Genomic DNA, 19,506 nt, shown 5'->3' with positions numbered 1-19,506 from the left:
GCAGGAGAGATGGGGGAGAAGGAGAAACAAAGAGAAACGGAGTGAGATGGAGAAAGGGAGAGAAAGTGGAGGAGGGAAAAGGGGAAAGAAAGACAAAGAAAAAATGATGGTGAGTTAGAAAGAGGAGATTGAGAGAGATGTAGAAATGCAGAGAGAAAAAGGAGAGAGAGAGGCAGAGAAGAGAGGCAGAGAGACACTAAGGACAAAAGGTGCAGGGAGAGAGGCAGAAAGATAGCGAGGATAGAGAGGGAGTGAGAGAGAACAGAGAGGGGGAGGGGCAGATAGAAAGGGAGGGAGAGAGAGAGCGAGAAAAAGAGAGAAAAAGAGAGAGAGAGAGAGCGAGGGCGGTGGCGGGAGGGAGGGGGTGGGGGGCAGACTCAGTGGCAGCAACCAGGAACCTGGAGCTAAGGTACAGTGTTGTGACTCGAGTGCTCCTAGTTCAGCCTGCTGAATAGGAAACCATACCAAAGGTCAGAATTCCATTGAAGTGATGTGGACACCAGCCAAAGGCTACCGATGTCAACCTGCTTCCATCAGTGAAGCTGTTAGTGGCACACAGTTCACAAAATGCTTTGTCACAACAAGTCATTGGCAGCAGAGCAGTAAACATTCAACAGAGAGCAAAAGCAGCAGCTATGATGAGAACACCACTCTTAATGCAGGAGGTAAAGAATCTGTAGCCACAAGAAGATGTGCAAAATTAGTGGAGGGCCTAGAGTGTGTGAGCTATTCTCTGTCTACCTCATTGCAACAGTCAGTTCAATGCGCATCACCATGTGATCTTTGTGCTCCCACTGCCACATGTGGATCGCACAGTTTGTGCCTTTTGACTCAATCTTCAATGTTTTCCTGAATATATTTCAAAGGGGCCTTATTCACCGGATCGGTGGGAAAGGTCGCGTCCTCTTCTGCTTGACAGGATGACCAAATATCCCAACATTTTCCAACCACGCTTAAAACTCCACCCCTCAAAGGATTCTATTTCTCCAGCTCCTTTCACCTTTGACTGGGTCACACTGGGAGAGACACTGAGACGGACCCTGGTCAACCAACGGCCTTTTTGGATAATCCAGGGGGACATTTTCCGACATTGAGGAGGGGATCGTGTCAACTCTTGTTGGCGAGTTACCCATCCATCCCCCCACACCCCCACTCCTCCAGGGATGTGACCTGATTCACATTTTATCATCACAACTGAAGTTCTGTCGCAAGAGCGTTAAGATAAACAAGAAGGTTCTTCAAGCAAGGTCAAACTGGTTGAAGAGAACGTCCCTCCTCACTAATACCGGATGCCTCTCTTGCGATGGAAACCATTCTGCGTGAGGGCGGCCATTTTAGATGTGGGAAGCAGAATTGGTCAACTACTGAGGGCCTGAGATGGACCATGGATGAGGCCCATACACCCAGCGCTTTGGAACTGGAAAACGTGTCCATGGAGCTGGCTTCACTCCCTCTTATTATTCAACATGCCAAGGTGGCACCCATTGACCCATGATTAAACCCTCCTTAAACATCTAAGAACAGGCAAAATAAATAAACATCTTCCAGAGAAACCGGTGGGGGGGGAATTCAGCTCTTAATAATGTCTGAATAAGTCAGAAAAGAGCACAGAATTAGACGTCCCAACTTGCCATCCAAAGGTAGCGCACTGTGGAAATCAATGCTTATGAAGAGCGGCGGCAGTTCCGATGATGAGCTGATGACCTAACTTCCCCCCACCCCCACCAACTTTGCCGATTATCACTCTAAAAACCTGAGTCCACCGTTCATCCTGGTTCAGAAACAGTGCCACGTCTTGCTTAGTTTAAGTCTCAACAGCATAGGCAAGGGTTGCCAACTGTGATTAAATGGATTCCTGGAGGTTTCATCACAAGACTTGACCCCCCAAACCCCCCCACCCCCATGTTCCAGCCAGTAGTCGGCCAACATGTCCATCCTTGAGCCTTCCTGCGCCAATCGGAAAACAAAAAGACTCACTACCCAATTGTATTGTCAGCCAAGCAGCCTTCTCCCCATTTTCAATATTTTTATACCAGGTAAAGAGAAATGTTCAAAGAAAACAACAGAAATAAAAATCTTTTTTAACTGGTTTGTCTCCAGGGTTGCACACAGCAGTGTCCCGGAGACTGACCTTCAATTCCTGGCATCTCCAGGCCAAACCTTAGTGGATTGGCAGCCCCGGCACTGACATGACAGACTGAACATCCTCCTTCTGCACTAACACTTTCAATGGTCCTGTCATAGGTCTCAATTTCAAGTCAAGTAAAGCATTGCTACAGCGGCACTTTCAATCTGTCTCAGTTCCTCTGTCTCGGTCTGTATGTCCCGCCCAACCGCTCTCCTTCATCCCCCTGACACTGGCTGGGAACTGGAGTGAAAGCAGCCTGGTAGTAATTTTCTTGGACACACGGGGGTACAGTTTGAGCACTGTGTGTTCGAAATACCTGTAGGAAGTCAACTGTCCAGAGGCAGGGCTTATGCCAGCCACAGAGCTTCCTATGATTACGATTAAACAGCCCCCAGATTTGACTTAATACCTGAAGCCAATAGAACCGGCTTAATGTAATCAGGGTGAAAGAGCGAGATTAAGGGCAAAACAGGTCCAAGCCATGTCTTCATGCTGAGTGGGAACGTTAAAACCAGCTCTGACATCTTTCGCATTCCTTCCTCATCTGGATTGACCTACTCCCAGCGGAGTGGAGAAACAGAGGGCACATTACACACAGAGGCAGACTGAAGCAGAAGGCAAGGCAAAATAATTAGACAACAAACTAAACACTAACAGAGGGGCAGGAGTGGCCTAGGCATAAGCCAGACACACGGGAGCTCTGAAAGCAGGGGTTGTGAAGGATCTGCAGGAACCTCGACAGTGAACGGCACCTACCCACACCCTACCTCCTCCGCCCACTCTCCTCTACCCCACCTCCCCGCCCCCCACCCCTCTCCCCAACCTGGAGCCGCTACACCCCAGCAAGGAGGGGGAACGTTTGGATGAAGCCGCCTTCACAATACACAACTGGAGCGCCGCGCCCCCATTTCCATAGTGACGGGAAAAAAGAAAAGGCGTTCAAACAATGGAGGGCGGAGCCGACTTAACTTAACGAATTCGGCACGAGGCAGACGATGGGTCAAGGCTGCGGGTGTCAGGCCTCACAGTTCCACACTGAACGGTGCAGAGTGCGAACGGAAAGCCAGCTCCTGGGCCCGGGATTTAACCGGGCCCTAAATCCTTCTCTCTCTCTCTCTCTCTCCCTCTTCACACCCACACGAGCCTCCTGCTGCTGCCCGGTGTTGGAGCTGTAAGTTCATCTGGTGCTTGGAGTCTGAACAGAGACCAGCTCTGCTGGATGATGGGCACAAGCGCCGCCCGCTGAGGGGTAAGCAGGGCAGGGCAAGGCCCGGGGATGTGTTGCCCGCATACCCCACCCCACCCCATCCTCCTCAGAACTATTTCCCGGAATGAGTTACCCCCCCCACCGCTTCACCTGAACCTCGGAACTGCCCTCAATTGCCCCCCCACCCCCCACCCTGCCCCCCACCCACCCCCCGCCCACTCCCGATTTATATTTGGGTCGTTCCCAGGATCCCAGCAGGGAAGCCGCTGGCTCCTGGCGCCGGCCGGAGACACGGCTCTAACGCGGGCACAGGCCTGCCGGCCGGGGCTCCTCGCCGGGAGGGGCCATTACAGGGAGGGAGAGTCCTGGTGAAGGAGCTGCAGCTCCTGAGTGACTCCGTCCACCGGGGGGGGGGGGGTTGCGGGGTGGGGGGAGGGGGGAGAGGGAAGGGGGGAAATGTTGTCGGATTAATTACTGGTCATTCCTCACGCGTCTCCGCGCTGCCGTGTTTGGCTCGTTCCGCGGGCACCGCGCAATCGGCGTTCCTACCATCCCCAGGTGCCCCATCAGCCAGCTCCGCCTCGGGGGGCTGTCAAAGCACTTCAGCCGCCTGGAATTTTCCCGGAAGCGCCTCAGCAGCTGGAGGACGTGGAGGGCGGCCTTGACGAAGGTGGTCAGGGCCAGGGCGATAACCAAGCACCACAGGTAGGCCCGGATCGAACTCCGGCCCAGCACGACTTGGTCCACCTGCGGCAACATCCTGCCAGGGAAAGGGAGGGAGAGAGAGAGAGAGAGAGAGAGAGAATCGGTCAGCGGAGAGCAGCCACGCCAGCGGTCCGGGCACCGTCAGCCTGAGGTACGTTACGTGAACCGCACGCGGTGAACGCGGGAGGTCAAGGGAGGCAGAGAGGCCTCAGTGAGGATTCGACACCCGCTCGTGATAGTGGGGCGGAGGAGGGGGGGATGCGGGGGTGAAGAGGGAGGACTGGTTGGTCTCAGCAGGGGCATCGTGTCCAATTCTGGGCAGCTTTAGGAAAGAGAAGGAGGCTTCAGAGAGGAGAGAGTCACGAGATCAGTTCCAGGGATGAGGGGCCGCAGCTAGTCAGATCGATGGGAGAGGCCGGGGCCGTTTTCCTGCTGGAGAATAAGAGGAGGTTTGACAGAAGTGTTCAAAACCGCGAGTCGGCAGGGAGAAACTGCCCCCATTCGGGGAAGGGTCGAGAACCCGGGACACTGATGTGAGGGGATTGGCAACAAAAATGAAGCAACGGAGACATAAGGGGAAACATTTTGAACCCAGTGAGAGTTTAAGAGTCCGGAAATCACTGCCTGGAAGTGTGGTGGAGGCAGATTCAACTGAGGCCTTCGAGAGAGAATTCGCAAGAGGAAAAAATTGCAGGGGAAAAGGCAGGGGGGAGTGGGATGGAAGGGTAGGGGGGCTGTTCCTGCAGAGAGCTAGCACAGACAGGATGGGTCAATGGCCTCTTTCTGCGCTGTGACCATTCTATGATGCCCAGCAGGAATTTCTGACCAGCCACAAGCTGGTTTTATCCACATGCTTTAGTTTTAGTCGACAATGCCTAACACACAGGACAGGTAAAAGTTCTGATTAAACATCTTCCTTCAGTCATAGCGAATTACAGAAACATAAGTAATAGGAGCAGGAGTAGACCACACAGCCAGTCCAACCTGCTCCGTCATTCAATGCAAACATGACTGACCTTGGGCTCCAACTCCATTTTCCTGCCCACTCCACATCTCCCTTAATTCCCTGAGAGACCAAAAATCCTCGTATCCCAGCCTTAAATGTATTCAACAATGGAGCCAATGATGCAGCAGCCACTACACTCTGGGGTAGAGAATTCCAAAGATTCACAACCCTTTGAGTGAAGACATTTCTCCTCATCTCAGTCTGATCCTGAGACTGTGCTCCTGTGTTTTAGACTCCCCAACCAGGGGAAACAATCTCTTAGCATCCACCCTGTCAAGCCCCTTCAGAATCTTGTACATCTCGTTCTTCTAAACTCCAGAGACTAAAGACCCAGGTTATTCAGTTTCTCATCACACTACAGCCCCCTCATCCCAGGAACCAACCTTCATTTTACCACCTCTCATGCAAGTATATCCTTCCTTAAACATTGAGGCCAAAGCTGCATGCAATATTCCAGGTGCGGTCTCTCCAAAACCCTGTACAGCCAGAGCAAGATTCCTTTATTCCTGTCCTCTAATCCCCTTCCAATAAAGGCAATTTTCCCTCCTGATTGCTTGCACCTACATGCTAACTTCCTGTGTTCCGTACATAAGCACACCCAAGTCTCTCCGAACATCAACATTTACAAGTTGCGCACCCTTTGAGAAATACTCAGCCTTCCTATTCTCGCTCTTAACCTCACACTTCCCCACATTACACCCCATCCGCCATCTTGTTGCTCACTCACTTAACCCGTCTATATCTTTTTGCAGCCTCTGTATCATCCACTTAGCCTGCATTCCCATCTAGCTTTGTGTCATCCGAAAATTTGGATATATTACTCTGTGACTAAGGCACCAATCCTTCTTCATTCTTTTTCTTTTTTCCCACTCCTCCTCCCTCTCCCTCCCTCCCCCTCTCTCCCTCTCCCTCTCTCCCCGCCCTCCCTCCCCCTCTCGGTGCCATGTCCTAAGAGGGCATTGGGGGCCATGGACCTCCATGTTAATCCTGCCCTGGAGGCGTGGGTCATCTCCATTGGCGGTACATTCACCCAGTTTTCAAGGCTCTTTATAAAGACCCTTCTTTGTCCATCTCGATCCTGATAGAAACACAGCACCGCTCCTTGCAGCGCCCCACAAGTCACAGCTTGCCAACCTGAAAACGTCCCTGTTACGTACTCTGCCAAGGCCACAATGATCAGAGAAAAAAACCTGTGCACACTCATCAATTTGTGCTTAAACAGTGCCTCTCCGAAAAATGCCCCAAGGCACTTCACAGGAACCTTCATCAGACCAGCTTCACACAAAGTCACACGAAGGGACATTATCATCAGTCACAAGAGCTCGGTCAAAGAGGTGGGTTTTAAGGAGCATCTTAAAGGAGGATAGAGAGGCAGAAAGTGGGGACAGGTTTAGGGAGGGAATTCTGAGGCTCAGGATGCATGGGAGCTGAAGGCACGGCACCAAGGGCTGAGGGATTAAAATCAGGGATACGCCAAAGGCCAGAATTAGAGAAGTACAGATATCTCTCAGATGGTTGTCGAGCTGGAGGGAGGAGGTTACAGAAATAGGGAAGGGGGGAACGGAGCAGAAAATGCTGGAAATACACAGCGGGTCAGTCAACATCCAGGGAGATAGATTGTTCTGACGAACGGTGAAACATCAGCTCTCTTTCTCTCTCCACAAGCTCTGCCTGACCTGCTGAGTATTTCCAGCATTTTCAGTTTTTATTTCAGATTTCCAGCACACGCAGTACTCTGTTTCTGAATGAACGCTGCCAAACGCAGCGTGGGAATTTTAGAATTGAGACATTGCCGGACCAGGAGCCAGTGTGGGTCAGTGGGCACAGGGGTGATGGGTGAATGGGGCTTGGTTCGAGCTGGGACCCAGGCGACGGAGTTTAAGATGAGCTGAATTTACACGGAGTACAGTGTGGGAGGTGGGCCCAGATCGCGTTGGAATAGTCAATCTAGAGGCAACAAAGGCAGGAATGAGGGTTTCAGCAGCGGGTGAGGCTTGGCAGGGGTGAGGTCGGGCGACGTTACGGGGGTTTTAGCAGTTAGGGCAGCTTTAGCCCTGGTGCGAATATGCAATAGCGAGCTCATCTCCCGTCCAAATATGGCAACCCGGTTGAGAGCAATCTGATTCAGCCTCACAGAGCTGTAGAGGAGGAGGATGGGGTTGGTGGTTAAATCGGCCTTATTGACAAGCTCCTTTGACAATGCCTTCCAAACCTGCCAACACTATCACCTAGAGGGGCAGGGGCAGCAGATTCACCAGGCTAATTCCTGGGATGGAGGGATTGCCCAGTAAGGAAAGGCCAAATAGGCTGGGCCTTTATTCTCTGGAATTTAGAAGAACGAGAGGTGATCTCATTCAAGCACACAAAATTCTTACAGAGCTCGACAGGGTAGAGGCAAGAAGGATGTTTCCCTGGCTGGTGTGGGGAGGCTTCGGGGCGGTGGGGGGGGGGTCTAGAACCAGAGGACACAGTCTCAGAATAAGGGGCAGGCCATTTAGGACTGAGATGAATTTCTTCACTCAGAGGGTGGTGAGTCTTTGGAACTCTCTGCTCCGGAGGTCTGTGGAGGCTCAGCCACTGAGTATGTTCAAGACCGAGATCGATAGATTTCTACATATTAAAAACATCAAGGGAAATGGGGATAATGCAGGAAAATAGTGCCAAAGTAGAAGATCAGCAGTGATCTGACTGAATGGCAGAGCAGGCTCGAAGGGCTGAATGGCCTACTCCTGCTCGTGCTCCTTATGCTCTGACATTACCACCTGCAAGCTCCCCTCTCCAAGTCACTCCCCATCCCGATTGGAAATACAACGGCCGCTGCTTCACTGTCACTGGGTCAAAATCCTGGAGCTCCCTCCCTAACAGCACTGTGGGTGTACCTACATCACATGGACTGCAGCGGTTCAAGAAGGCAGCTCACCACCACCTTCTCAAGGGGCAATTAGGGATGGGCAATAAATGCTGGTCTGGCCAGCGACACCCACACCCCATGAAGGAATAAAAACACGTCTAACACAGGGCGTGACTGTAGGGAATGAGACGTCAGGGTTAAAAACAGAAATCAACTTACACATTTACTGCAGTTTAACTGTCGCAGCCTCAGTGAGCTGACTGGGAGAGTGCTTGCACAGTCATACCCATCAGGTTGTCACACTTCCTTATCAATTCTAAACTAATTAAAGGGACACTTCCTCATTTGCAGAATATGACCAAACAGGGTAATTGCAGAACTGCACACACTGTGCACAGTCCCGATCACTAAGAAAGATAAGCGTGGCACTCGCAAAGGCTCAAAGGAGGGTTTTCAGGGATGGCATCAGAACAGAGCGGTTCCAACTATCAGGGAAAGATGGAACAGGCCAAGGGGAGGAGACGGAGAGGTGATCTGACCGAGGTCTCGGTGAAGCCGCTCGATGGGGTGGACATAGAGAAAATGCACCCCCCCACCCCTGTTACTGGGGAAACCAAAAAGAGGAGTCATAAAGACAAGATAGTCACTGTTAAATCAAACAGGGAATTCAAGGGAAATCTGTTCACCAGAGAACAGTTAGAATGTGGAACTTGTCACAAAGTGCCATAGCTGAGGCGAATAGTTTCGATGCATTTAAGAGGAAGCTAGATCAGAACAGGAGGGAGAAAGAAAGAGTGGGTGAGACTACGCAAGGTGCGAGGAGGCTTGTGTGGAGCTTAAACACCAGAATGGACTAGCTGGGCTGAGTGGCCTGTTTGTCTGCTGTAAATGCAATGTCATTCGATGCACAGGTCCACACTGACCAGGTAGTAGTAGCCTGTGTCTGGGCTGAAGTGCTGAGGGGCTGTGTTTTCAGTGTTGGCTGCTTGTTTGTCATTGCCTCCCTCCACTATCTGCCCTACCTCTTAGAAACGGGGTAGGGGGCGGGGGCACTCAGCCTGGATGGCTCTGTGGTTTGGGGGAGGGAGGGTCGGTGGGTCTGGGGTGTTGTGCCTGGATTTGGGGGTGTTGGGGAGATGGTCTGGGGTTCGGAGGGGGATGGGTCTCGGGTTTGGGGGCAGAATGGGTCTGACATTGCAGGGGTCAGGTTTGGGTTTTGAAACTTGATATTTAGCTGGAGGGGGTGGAAATTGAGTTTAACCCCTGTGGACTCCTCGTGTCCATCATTAGTTAGTGGGAGGGGAGGACACGAGCCTATCAGCATCAGAGAGGGGCACCCCAGACATTGTTCCCACACCCAGTCCTGACTTGCAGTCTGACCTTGACCCTTCTTCTTGATCAATCAAGAAATAAAAGGTGGCAGAAAAGCAAGACAGCTGCTAAACATCTGCAGTGGATTCAATGATTCAGTTGACATGTCTCTAACCTCCCTGTTCACCCACTTGAGCCTTCATCATGTGCTGATTATTTACATAGTGAATCAGCCTCTGCAGGGAGCATGGCTCATTCAGGATACAGCCATATGTGCAGAGACCCCTCGAGCTGCAACTTACTGTGGGATTCTGCCGCTATCAGGAGTCCTGGAGTGTGGAACCCCCCCTACAGCCTCCTGCAGTCCACATGGGCCCTCACACCCAGCCGGTCTACAACTCCCCCCTACAGCCTCCTGCAGTCCCCATGGGCCTCACACCCAGCCGGTCTACAACCCCCCCTACAGCCTCCTGCAGTCCCCATGGGCCTCACACCCAGCCGGTCTACAACCCCCCCTACAGCCTCCTGCAGTCCCCATGGGCCTCACACCCAGCCGGTCTACAACCCCCCCTACAGCCTCCTGCAGTCCCCATGGGCCCTCACACCCAGCCGGTCTACAACCCCCCCTACAGCCTCCTGCAGTCCCCATGGGCCCTCACACCCAGCCGGTCTACAACCCCCCCTACAGCCTCCTGCAGTCCCCATGGGCCCTCACACCCAGCCCCTCGATCCCAGGCAGATGTGGTATCTATGGTTTTATCTAATGTGTTGTATACTTTTAAGAATTTGTATAGCCAACAGTGGAGTAGTGGGAACTAACTCTGTAATTAGTTAGTAGTTAGTTGGAAGTCAGTTGTCTGCAAGTGAGCAGCAGGAGTACTTAGATAGAGTTTAGTGTAGAAACACACATGCTGAGTACCTTGTAAATAAACACAATGTGCTACACCTAAGAAGTGTCTGCAGAACTACTCTATCTAAAGTACCAGCTCGGTCACCCTGCAACACTCGTGCAAGTGTGACTCACAACAGCTCGGTCACCCTGCAACACGCGTGCAAGTGTGACTCACAACAGCTCGGTCACCCTGCAACACGCGTGCAAGTGTGACTCACAACAGCTCGGTCACCCTGCAACACGCGTGCAAGTGTGACTCACCACAGCTCGGTCACCCTGCAACAAGCGTGCAAGTGTGACTCATCACAGCTCGGTCACCCTGCAACACGCGTGCAGGCGTGACTCACAACAGCTCGGTCACCCTGCAACACGCGTGCAAGTGTGACTCACAACAGCTCGGTCACCCTGCAACACGCGTGCAAGTGTGACTCACCACAGCTCGGTCACCCTGCAACAAGCGTGCAAGTGTGACTCATCACAGCTCGGTCACCCTGCAACACGCGTGCAAGCGTGACTCACAACAGCTCAGTCACCCTGCAACACGCGTGCAAGCATGACTCACAACAGCTCGGTCACCCTGCAACATGCGTGCAAGCGTGACTCACAACAGCTCAGTCACCCTGCAACACGCGTGCAAGCGTGACTCACAACAGCTCAGTCACCCTGCAACACGCGTGCAAGCGTGACTCACAACAGCTCGGTCACCCTGCAACACGCGTGCAAGCGTGACCAACAAGTCACAACAGCAGCTCAGTCATTATTTCTGGTTTCTCTCCCCAGCGAATAAATCCCACACTGGGTCTGGTCAGATCCGCAGTTTTAGACAGTGTAATTTAACCCACAGGCTACTAGGGTCTCCTACAATTAATCAGACAAGGTTATAGTCAGCAGTGAGTGAAACATAGGAGCCAGGTAACCCCTTGAGCCTGTTCCTGACATCAGGGTTGATCTCCCTATCTATTAATTCCATATTTCCACCTTTGCCCCATATTCCTTAGTACCTTAGGTTAATGGTTAACAAAAAATTTATTCATCTCAGATTTAAAATTAATAATTGATCCAGTATCAATTTTTTCTTTATTATTCATTCATGGGATGTGAGCATTGCTGGCTAGGCCAGCAGTTATTGCCCATCCCGACTTGCCCTTGTTCAGAGGGCATTTAAGAGTCAACCACATTGCTGTGGGTCTGGAGTCACATGTAGACCAGACCAGGTAAGGGCAGCTGATTTCCTTCCCTAAAGGACGTTAGTGAACCAGATGGGTTTTTATTACAATTGGCAATGGCCATCATCAGATTTTTATTGAATTCAAATTTCACCATCTGCCATGGTGGGATTTGAACCCAGAGCATTACACTGAGCAATACTCATTCAGTGATAATACCACTGCTCCACCGCCTCCCCCAAATTGCCATTTGCGGAAGAGAGTTCCAGATCTCTACCACCCTCTGTGTCGAGGTGTTTCCTAACTTCACTTCTGAAAGGTCTGCCTCTAATTTTTAGACCATATCCCTGAGGGTTCCACTCCCCAACCACCAGAAATAAACTTTCCCTATTCTGTCTCTTCACAGTATCGCAGAGTCTTTACAGTGCAGAAGGAAGCCATTCAGCCCATTGAGTGTGCACAGACACTCTGAAAGAGCATTCTACCTAGTCTCACCCCACCCCACCCTGCCTTATCCCCATAACACTGCACGTTCTTTTCAGGTGGCAACCCAATTCCCTTCTGAATACCTCGATCGAACCTGCCTCCACCACCCTTTCTGGAAGTTCGTTCCAGACTCCAACTCTATTCTGTTCGGCTTAATATCTTGGAAACTTCAATCAAATCACCCCTTAACCTACTAAATTTCAGGGAACACAATGTTAGCTTGTGTAATCGGTCCTTGCAATTTAACCCTTGCTGTTCATGTATCACTCTGGTAAATCGACACTGCACTCAAGGCCGATATATCTGAATGTCTTGTCGCTGCTGCTTCCTTCCTCTGCCCACACATTACTGAGACTAGCAGTGAACTGATAGCCCACTGTCAGCAAGTTCCAGTTGGTAGTTTTAAAGAGCAATATTCTCCATTTCTTACGTATCTGGACAGACACTCACTGCCTCTGCCATTATCTGCCAGTGTTAAACTCTCTTATCAGAGCTCCTGAAAGGGTCTGCAGTTAGAATCAGAGAATGGTTACAGCACAGAAGGAGCCACTCAGCCCATTGAGCCCATTCTGGTTCTCTCCAAGGGTAATTTAGCTCCTCCCCCAACCCCACCCCTGTCCTCTCGCTGTGGCCCTGCAGACCTTCCCTTGCAAGCACTTATCCTTTTCCCTTTTAAAAAGCCTCCACCACACTCTCAGGCAGCATGTTCTGGACTCCATCCACTCAAACATACAAACGTAGGCATCAGGGGCAGGAGGAGGCCATTCGGCCCCTCGAACCTGCTCCGCCATTTGGTAAGACCATGGCTGACCTGATTGTGCCCTCTACTTTCTTGCCTACCCCCTGTGACTTCCACGTCAGTCAGCCTGCTGTGCGAAAATAGTCTTCCCACACATCGTCTTTTGCCGTTCAGGTAAAATCAGCGCTCCCCCCCCCAACCCCCCCACCGATTCTCAATCCTTCGGCCAACGAGGACAGTTTGTCCCGAGCTCCTCCGTCCAGGCCCCTAATGATTTTGAGCAGCTCGGTCAAATCTCGAGCTCGTCTCGACCCCCTTCCCCATAGCAGAGCGGCCCCACCTTTCCCCAGTCTATCCATGTAACTGAAAAGTGCCTGGTCTCCAGACCCGTTCTCGGGAATCCTCCCTCCGTTCACAACTGTCCTAAAGCGTGGTGCTCGGGGACTGGCCGCATTACTCCAGTGTTTTATAAACTTTCTTGCTGTTGCCATCTTTCTCCCCTATTTACAAAGCTCTGGACCCCATAAGCTTTTTTAACAACTTTCCCAACCTGCCTGTCACATTTGCATCCCAAGGTCTCTCTCTGTTCCTGCGCCCACCTTCGAATTGTATCCTGCATTTTATATCACCTCTCCTCATCCTCCCTACCGGAATGTATCACTTCACACTTTTTGCCGTAAATTACATACCTTTCCGCCCATTCTCTATGACCTCTTAGGGTCATGGCGCCTTAACAGGGATTAAGGCACAGAAGGAGGCCATTGAGCCCTTCGAGTCCATGCCAGCTCCCTGTAGAACACTCCAGTTAGTCCCATTCCCAGCTCTACTCCCTCGAGTGCCCCATCCAATTTCCTTTTGGAATCATTCATCGTCTCCCCTTTCCACTGCCCTTGTGGGCCGTGAGTTCCAGGTCATTACCGCTCACTGCCCACTTGTCCTTGTTTCTATCAGCTAATGGGAACAGCTTCACCTTGTCCACCTGTCATCATCTTGTACGCCTCTATTAAATTTCCTATCAGTCCCCTTTGCTCCAAGGCAGTCAGCCCCAGCTTCTCCAAACTAACCCGACAGCTAAAACCACCCAACCCAGGGAGCATTCAGGTAAATCTCCCCTCAAGGGCCTTCACGTCCTTCCTAAAGTGTGGTGTCCAGAAGTGAACATAACACTCTAGTTGTCACCTAACTAGAGCTTTATGAAGGTTCGGCAAAGCTTCCCTGCTTCTCTACTCAATTCCTCTATTTATAAAGCCCAGGATCCCAGATGTTTTGCTAACCACTGTCTGAATATGTGCTGCTACCTTCAAAGGTCAATGCATGTGAACTCCCAGCTCCCTTTGTCCCTCTCACACGATTACAACTGTGCCACTTAATCTATGATGCCTCTCCCTATCCTTCTGCCAAAATGCATCAGCTCACACTTCTCCGTATTAATTTCCATCTGCCACTTGTCCGCCCAACCTGCTAGCCTATCTATGTCCTGTGGCAGTCCATTTTGAAGGTTTACTCTGCCTACAAACAAAGTAATTTATATATATATCAAAAAAGGCAGTGGTCCTCGCATTGACCCACCATTGAGCACCATTGTCTACCACCCTCCAGTTTGGCAAACAGCAACCTATTACACCTCAGAGAGATGGTGGTGTTGTGGTAATGTTACTGAGCTGGTAATCCCAAGTCTCAGGCTCATGGTCTGGGGATATAGGTTCAAATCCCACCGTTTTGGTCTCTAAATTCAATTAATGAATCTGGAATTGAGAGCTAATCTCAGTAATGGTGACCATGAAACGATTGTTGTAAAAAGCCATTTGGTTCCCTTTAGGGAAGGAAATCTGCCATCCTTACCTGGTCTGGCCTATATGTGACTCCAGACCCACAGCAACGTGGTTGACTCTGAAATGGCTGAGCAAGCCACTCAGATTAAGGGTGGGCGACAAAGGCTGGCCTTGCTAGCATTGCCCACATCCCAGGGAGAAATAAACTTGCTGTTTTCTGTCCTTAAGCTTTCACTTCTATCCAAACTGACACTGACTCTCCCATTCCACCAGCCTCAATTTTGTTAGCCGGCCTTTCAGTGGTACTTTGTCAAAACACTTCCTTGCAATCCAGGCAGAGAGCCATTGAATTTCCCCCTATCAACCTTCTCTCTGTTACTTCATCAAAAAATTCGGTTCATCAAACACAATTTGCCTTTAACAAGTCGATGCTGACTCTCCTTAGTTAACTCAAACCTTTCCAAGTGCCTTTGATTCTTCTTGCCTGAATACTGTTTTAAAACCTTACCCACCACTGACTGGCCTGTTGTTACCAGCAATGCCTTTACACCCTCCCACGAACAAGAGTGTCACATTTGCCACTCTCCAATCTGCTGACACCTCCCTGGTTTCTTGAAGTCTATCACTATCCTCCTCACAGTTCACAATATTCCAAGTTTGCGCCATCTGCAAATTTATATATATATATATTTTTTATTCATTCATGGATGTGGGCATCACTGGCTAGACCAGCTCTGAGAAGGTGGTGGGTGAGCTGCCTTCTTGAACCGCTGCAGTCCCTGTGGAGTAGGTACACGCACAGTGCTGTTAGGGGGGGAGTTCCAGGATTTTGACCCAGCGACAGTGAAGGGACGGCGATATATTTCCAAGTCAGGTTGGTGAGTGACTTGGAGGGGAAATTCCAGGTGGTGGTGTTCACATCTGTCTGCTACCCTTGATCTTCTAGATGATAGTGGTTGTGGGTTTGGAAGCTTGATGAGTTGCTGCGGTGCATCTTGTAGATGGTACACACTGCTGCTACTGTGACAGGGTCAGGGTCAGTGAGGGTGAGCGAAGGTGAGTGATGGTCAGTGACAGAGTGAAGTTGCGTGCAGGGTCAGTGACAGAGGGAGGGTGAGGGACAGAGTGAAGGTGAGTGGGGGTCAGTGAGAGAGTGGGGGTGAGTGGGAATCAGTGACAGAGTGGTGGTGAGTGGAGGGTCACTGACAGAGTGAGGGTGAGTGGGGGTCAGTGACAGAGTGAGGGTGAGTGACAGAGTGAAGGTGAGTGGGGTCAGTGACAGAGTGAGGGTTAGGGACAGAGTCAGGGCCAGAGAGAGAGGGTCAGAGACAGAGTGAGAGTCAGTGAGCATAGTGAGGGTCAGCGGCAGAATGAGGGACAGTGACAGAGTGAGGGTGAGTGGGTGGTCAGTGACAGAGTGAAGGTCAGAGACAGATTGAGGGTCAGTGAGGGTGAATGAGGGTGAGTGAGGGTCAGAGACAGAGTGAGGGCCAGAGACAGAGTGAGGGTGAGTGGGTGGTCAGTGACAGAGTGAGGGTCAGAGACAGATTGAGGGTCAGTGGGGTGAATGAGGTTGAGTGAGGGTCAGAGACAAACTGAGGGTCAGTGACAGAGTGAGGGTGAGTGGGTGGTCAGTGACAGAGTGAGGGTCAGAGATAGATTGAGGGTCAGTGGGGGTGAATGAGGGTGAGTGATGGTCAGAGATAAAGTAAGGGTCAGTGGCAGGAGGCTTTTAATAAGGTGCCACATCAAAGGTTATTACAGAAAATAAAAGCACATGGTGTAGGGGTAACATATTAGTACGGATAGAAGATTGGTTGACTGGCAGAAATCCGAGACTATGCATAAATGGGTCGTTTTCGGATTGGCAGGATGTGACGAGTGGAGTCCCACAGGGTCTGTACTGGGGCCTCAACATTTTACAATTTACATCAGTGACTCAGATGAGGGAAGTGAAGGCACGGTGGCTAAATTTGCAGATGACACAAAGATAGGTAGGAAAGTATGTCATGAAGAGGATGTGAGGAGGTTGCAGATGGATGTAGATAGGTTGAGTGAGTGGGCAAAGATCTGGCAAATGGAGTTTAATGTGGGAAAATGTGAAGTTGTTCACTCTGGCAGGAAGAATAAAAAAGCAGAATATTACTTAAATGGAAAATGGCTTCATAATTCGGAGATGCAGAGGGATCTGGGTGTTCTAGTACATGAGTCACAAAAAGTTAATATGCAGGTACAGCAAGTAATTAAGGCGGCTAATGGAATGCTGTCCTTTATTACACGAGGGATTGAAAATAAAGGGATGTTATGCTTCATTTGTACAGGGCATTGGTGAGACTGTACCTTGAATACTTTGTACAGTTTTGGTCTCCTTATTTAAGGAAGGATGTAAGTGCATTGGAGGCGGTTCACAGGAGGTTTACTAGGTTGATACCTGGAATGAGTGGGTTATCTTAAGAGGAAAGGTTGGACAGACTGGAGTTTAGAAGAGTGAGGGGTGATTTGATTGAAGTATATAAGATCCTGAACGGCCTTGACAAGGTGGATGACGAAAGGATGTTTCCTATTGTGGGTGAGTCCAGAACTAGGGGGCACTGTTTTAAAATTAGGGGTCACCCTTTTAGGATCGAGATGGGGAGAAAGCTTTTCTCTCAGAGGGTTGTGCAACTTTGGGACTCTCTGCCTCAGAAGGTGGAGGCGAGTTATTGAATATTTTGAAGGCAGAGGTAGATAGATTCTTGTTAGGCAAGGGAATCAAAGGTTATCGGGGTTAGATGGGAATGTGGAAATCGAAACACAAGATGATCAGCCTTAATCTTATTGAATGGTGGAGCAGGCTCGAGGGGTTGAATGGTCTACCCCTGTTCCTATTTCTTATGTTCTTATCAGTGGGGGTTAGTGATAGAGTGAGGGTGAGTGACAGAGTGAGGGTCAGCAACAGAGTGAGGTAGTGGGGGTAAGTGAGAGTGAGGGTGAGTGACAGAGTGAGGGTCAGTGACAGAGTGAAGTAGTGGGGGTAAGTGACAGAGTGAAGGTCAGAGACAGAATAGGGGTGAGTGGGATCAGTGACAGAGTGCGGGTGAGTGAGGATCAATGAGGATGACTGAGGGTGAGTGAGGGTCAGAAACAGAGTGAGGGTGAGTGAGGGTCAGGGACAGAGTGAGGGTGAGTGAGGGTCAGAGACAGAGTGAGGGTGAGTGAGGATAAGTGAGGGTGAGTGAGGATGAGTGAAGGTGAGTGAGGGTGAGTGAGGGTCAGAGACAGATTGAGGGTGTGAGGATGAGTGAGGATCAGTGAGGATGAGTGAGGGTCAGAGACAGATTGAGGGTGAGCGAGGGTGTGAGGGTGAGTGAGGGTCAGAGACAGAGTGAGAGTGAGTGAGGGTGTGAGGCTGTGAGGGTCAGAGACAGAGTGAGGATGAGTGAGAGTGAGTGAGGATGAGTGAGGGTGAGTGAGGGTGAGTGAGGATAAGTGAGGATGAGTGAGGGTGTGAGGATCAGTGAGGATGAGTGAGGGTGAGTGAGGATGAGTGAGGGTGAGTGAGGGTGAGTGAGGATAAGTGAGGATGAGTGAGGGTGTGAGGATCAGTGAGGATGAGTGAGGGTGAGTGAGGATCAGTGAGGGTGAGTGAGGGTGAGTGAGGGTGAGTGAGGATCAGTGAGGATGAGTGAGGGTGTGAGGGTGAGTGAGGATGAGTGAGGATGAGTGAGGGTGTGAGGATCAGTGAGGGTGAGTGAGGGTGAGTGAGGGTGAGTGAGGGTGAATGAGGATCAGTGAGGGTGAGTGAGGGTGAGTGAGGATCAGTGAGCATGAGTGAGGGTGTGAGGGTGAGTGAGGGTGTGAGGGTGAGTGAGGATCAGTGAGGGTGAGTGAGGGTGAGTGAGGGTGAGTGAGGGTGAATGAGGATCAGTGAGGGTGAGTGAGGGTGAGTGAGGAACAGTGAAGATGAGTGAGGGTGTGAGGGTGAGTGAGGGTGTGAGGATCAGTGAGGGTGAGTGAGGGTGTGTGAGGGTGAGTGAGGGTGAGTGAGGGTCAGAGACAGATTCCAGCAGAGGGACTGCGGACACTGGGTCACTTCAGCAGCTTCAGTGACAGGGTCACTTTAAACTGAGAACACAGCCTGTAATGGAATCCGGATTGGCACCGGGATCTGTACCTGCTCCAGGATCTGCTCCGGGATCTGCTCCTGCTCCGGGATCTGCTCCGGGGTCTGCTCCTGCTCCGGGATCTGCTCCGGGATCTGTACCTGCTCCTGCTCCGGGATCTGCTCCGGGGTCTGCTCCTGCTCCGGGATCTGCTCCGGGATCTGTACCTGCTCCTGCTCCGGGATCTGCTCCTGCTCCGGGATCTGCTCCGGGATCTGTACCTGCTCCTGCTCCGGGATCTGCTCCGGGATCTGCTCCTGCTCCGGGATCTGCTCCGGGGTCTGCTCCTGCTCCGGGATCTGCTCCGGGATCTGTACCTGCTCCTGCTCCGGGATCTGCTCCGGGATCTGCTCCTGCTCCGGGATCTGCTCCGGGATCTGTACCTGCTCCTGCTCCGGGATCCGCTCCGGGATCCGCTGCGGGACCTGCTCCTACTCTGGGACTCGAACCCGGATCCTACTCCAGCTGTTCCCCAGCTGGGTCCGTGGTTCCACCTCCCGAATTTGAATTAACTGAGCAGACACATGATGCCCCGCCCTCTAGCTTCTCTTTGGATCATCCATTGGCTGGAGACTGACTGCTCTGCTGTCCAATAGGATAAAGGAAGGTCTGTCACCAGCTGGTGTTTACTCAACTGAGTTTGAGGGAAAGAGAGATAGAGAGAGGGAGAGGGAGAGATAGATAGAGAGAGAGAGAGAGATAGAGGGAGAGAGAGAGAGAGAGAGATAGACAGACAGGGATGTGGAGAGAGAAATATGGAGAGAGACAGGGAGGGGGATAGGGATAAGGGGGAGAGAGATGGGGATAAGGAGAGAGAGAGAGGGGAATTGGGAGAGAGGAATAGGGAGTGAGAGAGAGAGGGGAGGGATGGGGACAGAGAAAAATAGATAGGGAGAGAGATAGAAAGGGATAGGATGAGAGGAAGAGAGATTGAGAGCGGTAGGGTGAGAGGTAGAGGAGATTAGGGGAGGTGGTGGAGCTGTGGTATTGTTACTGGACTAGTAACCCAGAGACCCAGGGTAATGCTCTGGGGACCTGGGTGGAATTTGAATTCAATAAAAATCTGGAATTAAAAGTCTAACGGTGACCATGAAACCATCG

The 19,506-nt window shown here is 51.1% G+C and overlaps 1 protein-coding gene across 4 annotated transcripts in view; it reads right to left on the bottom strand.

The window, feature by feature from the left end:
* LOC121271294 (cytochrome P450 4F22) overlaps positions 1-18,904 on the bottom strand; it is a 61,293-nt gene extending 42,389 nt beyond the window's left edge. For 2 of the 4 annotated variants that reach the window (XM_041177177.1, XM_041177180.1), the window contains exons 1-2: positions 18,417-18,904; positions 3,885-4,095 (exon numbers count right to left, since the gene is read on the bottom strand). In XM_041177177.1, the coding sequence (XP_041033111.1) occupies positions 3,885-4,094 (210 nt within the window). In that variant the 5' untranslated portion in view covers position 4,095; positions 18,417-18,904. Of the gene's footprint in view, positions 1-2,537; positions 2,683-3,884; positions 4,096-8,116; positions 8,205-18,416 lie in introns of those variants that run through there. The other 2 variants (XM_041177178.1, XM_041177179.1) reach the window with 2 other exon arrangements.
* Between the last annotated feature and the right edge of the window lie 602 nt (positions 18,905-19,506).

Source organism: Carcharodon carcharias, chromosome 30 (assembly GCF_017639515.1).
Source record: "Carcharodon carcharias isolate sCarCar2 chromosome 30, sCarCar2.pri, whole genome shotgun sequence".
Taxonomy (NCBI): Eukaryota; Metazoa; Chordata; class Chondrichthyes; order Lamniformes; family Lamnidae; genus Carcharodon; species Carcharodon carcharias.
This window is presented reverse-complemented; position numbering and strand designations above follow the sequence as displayed.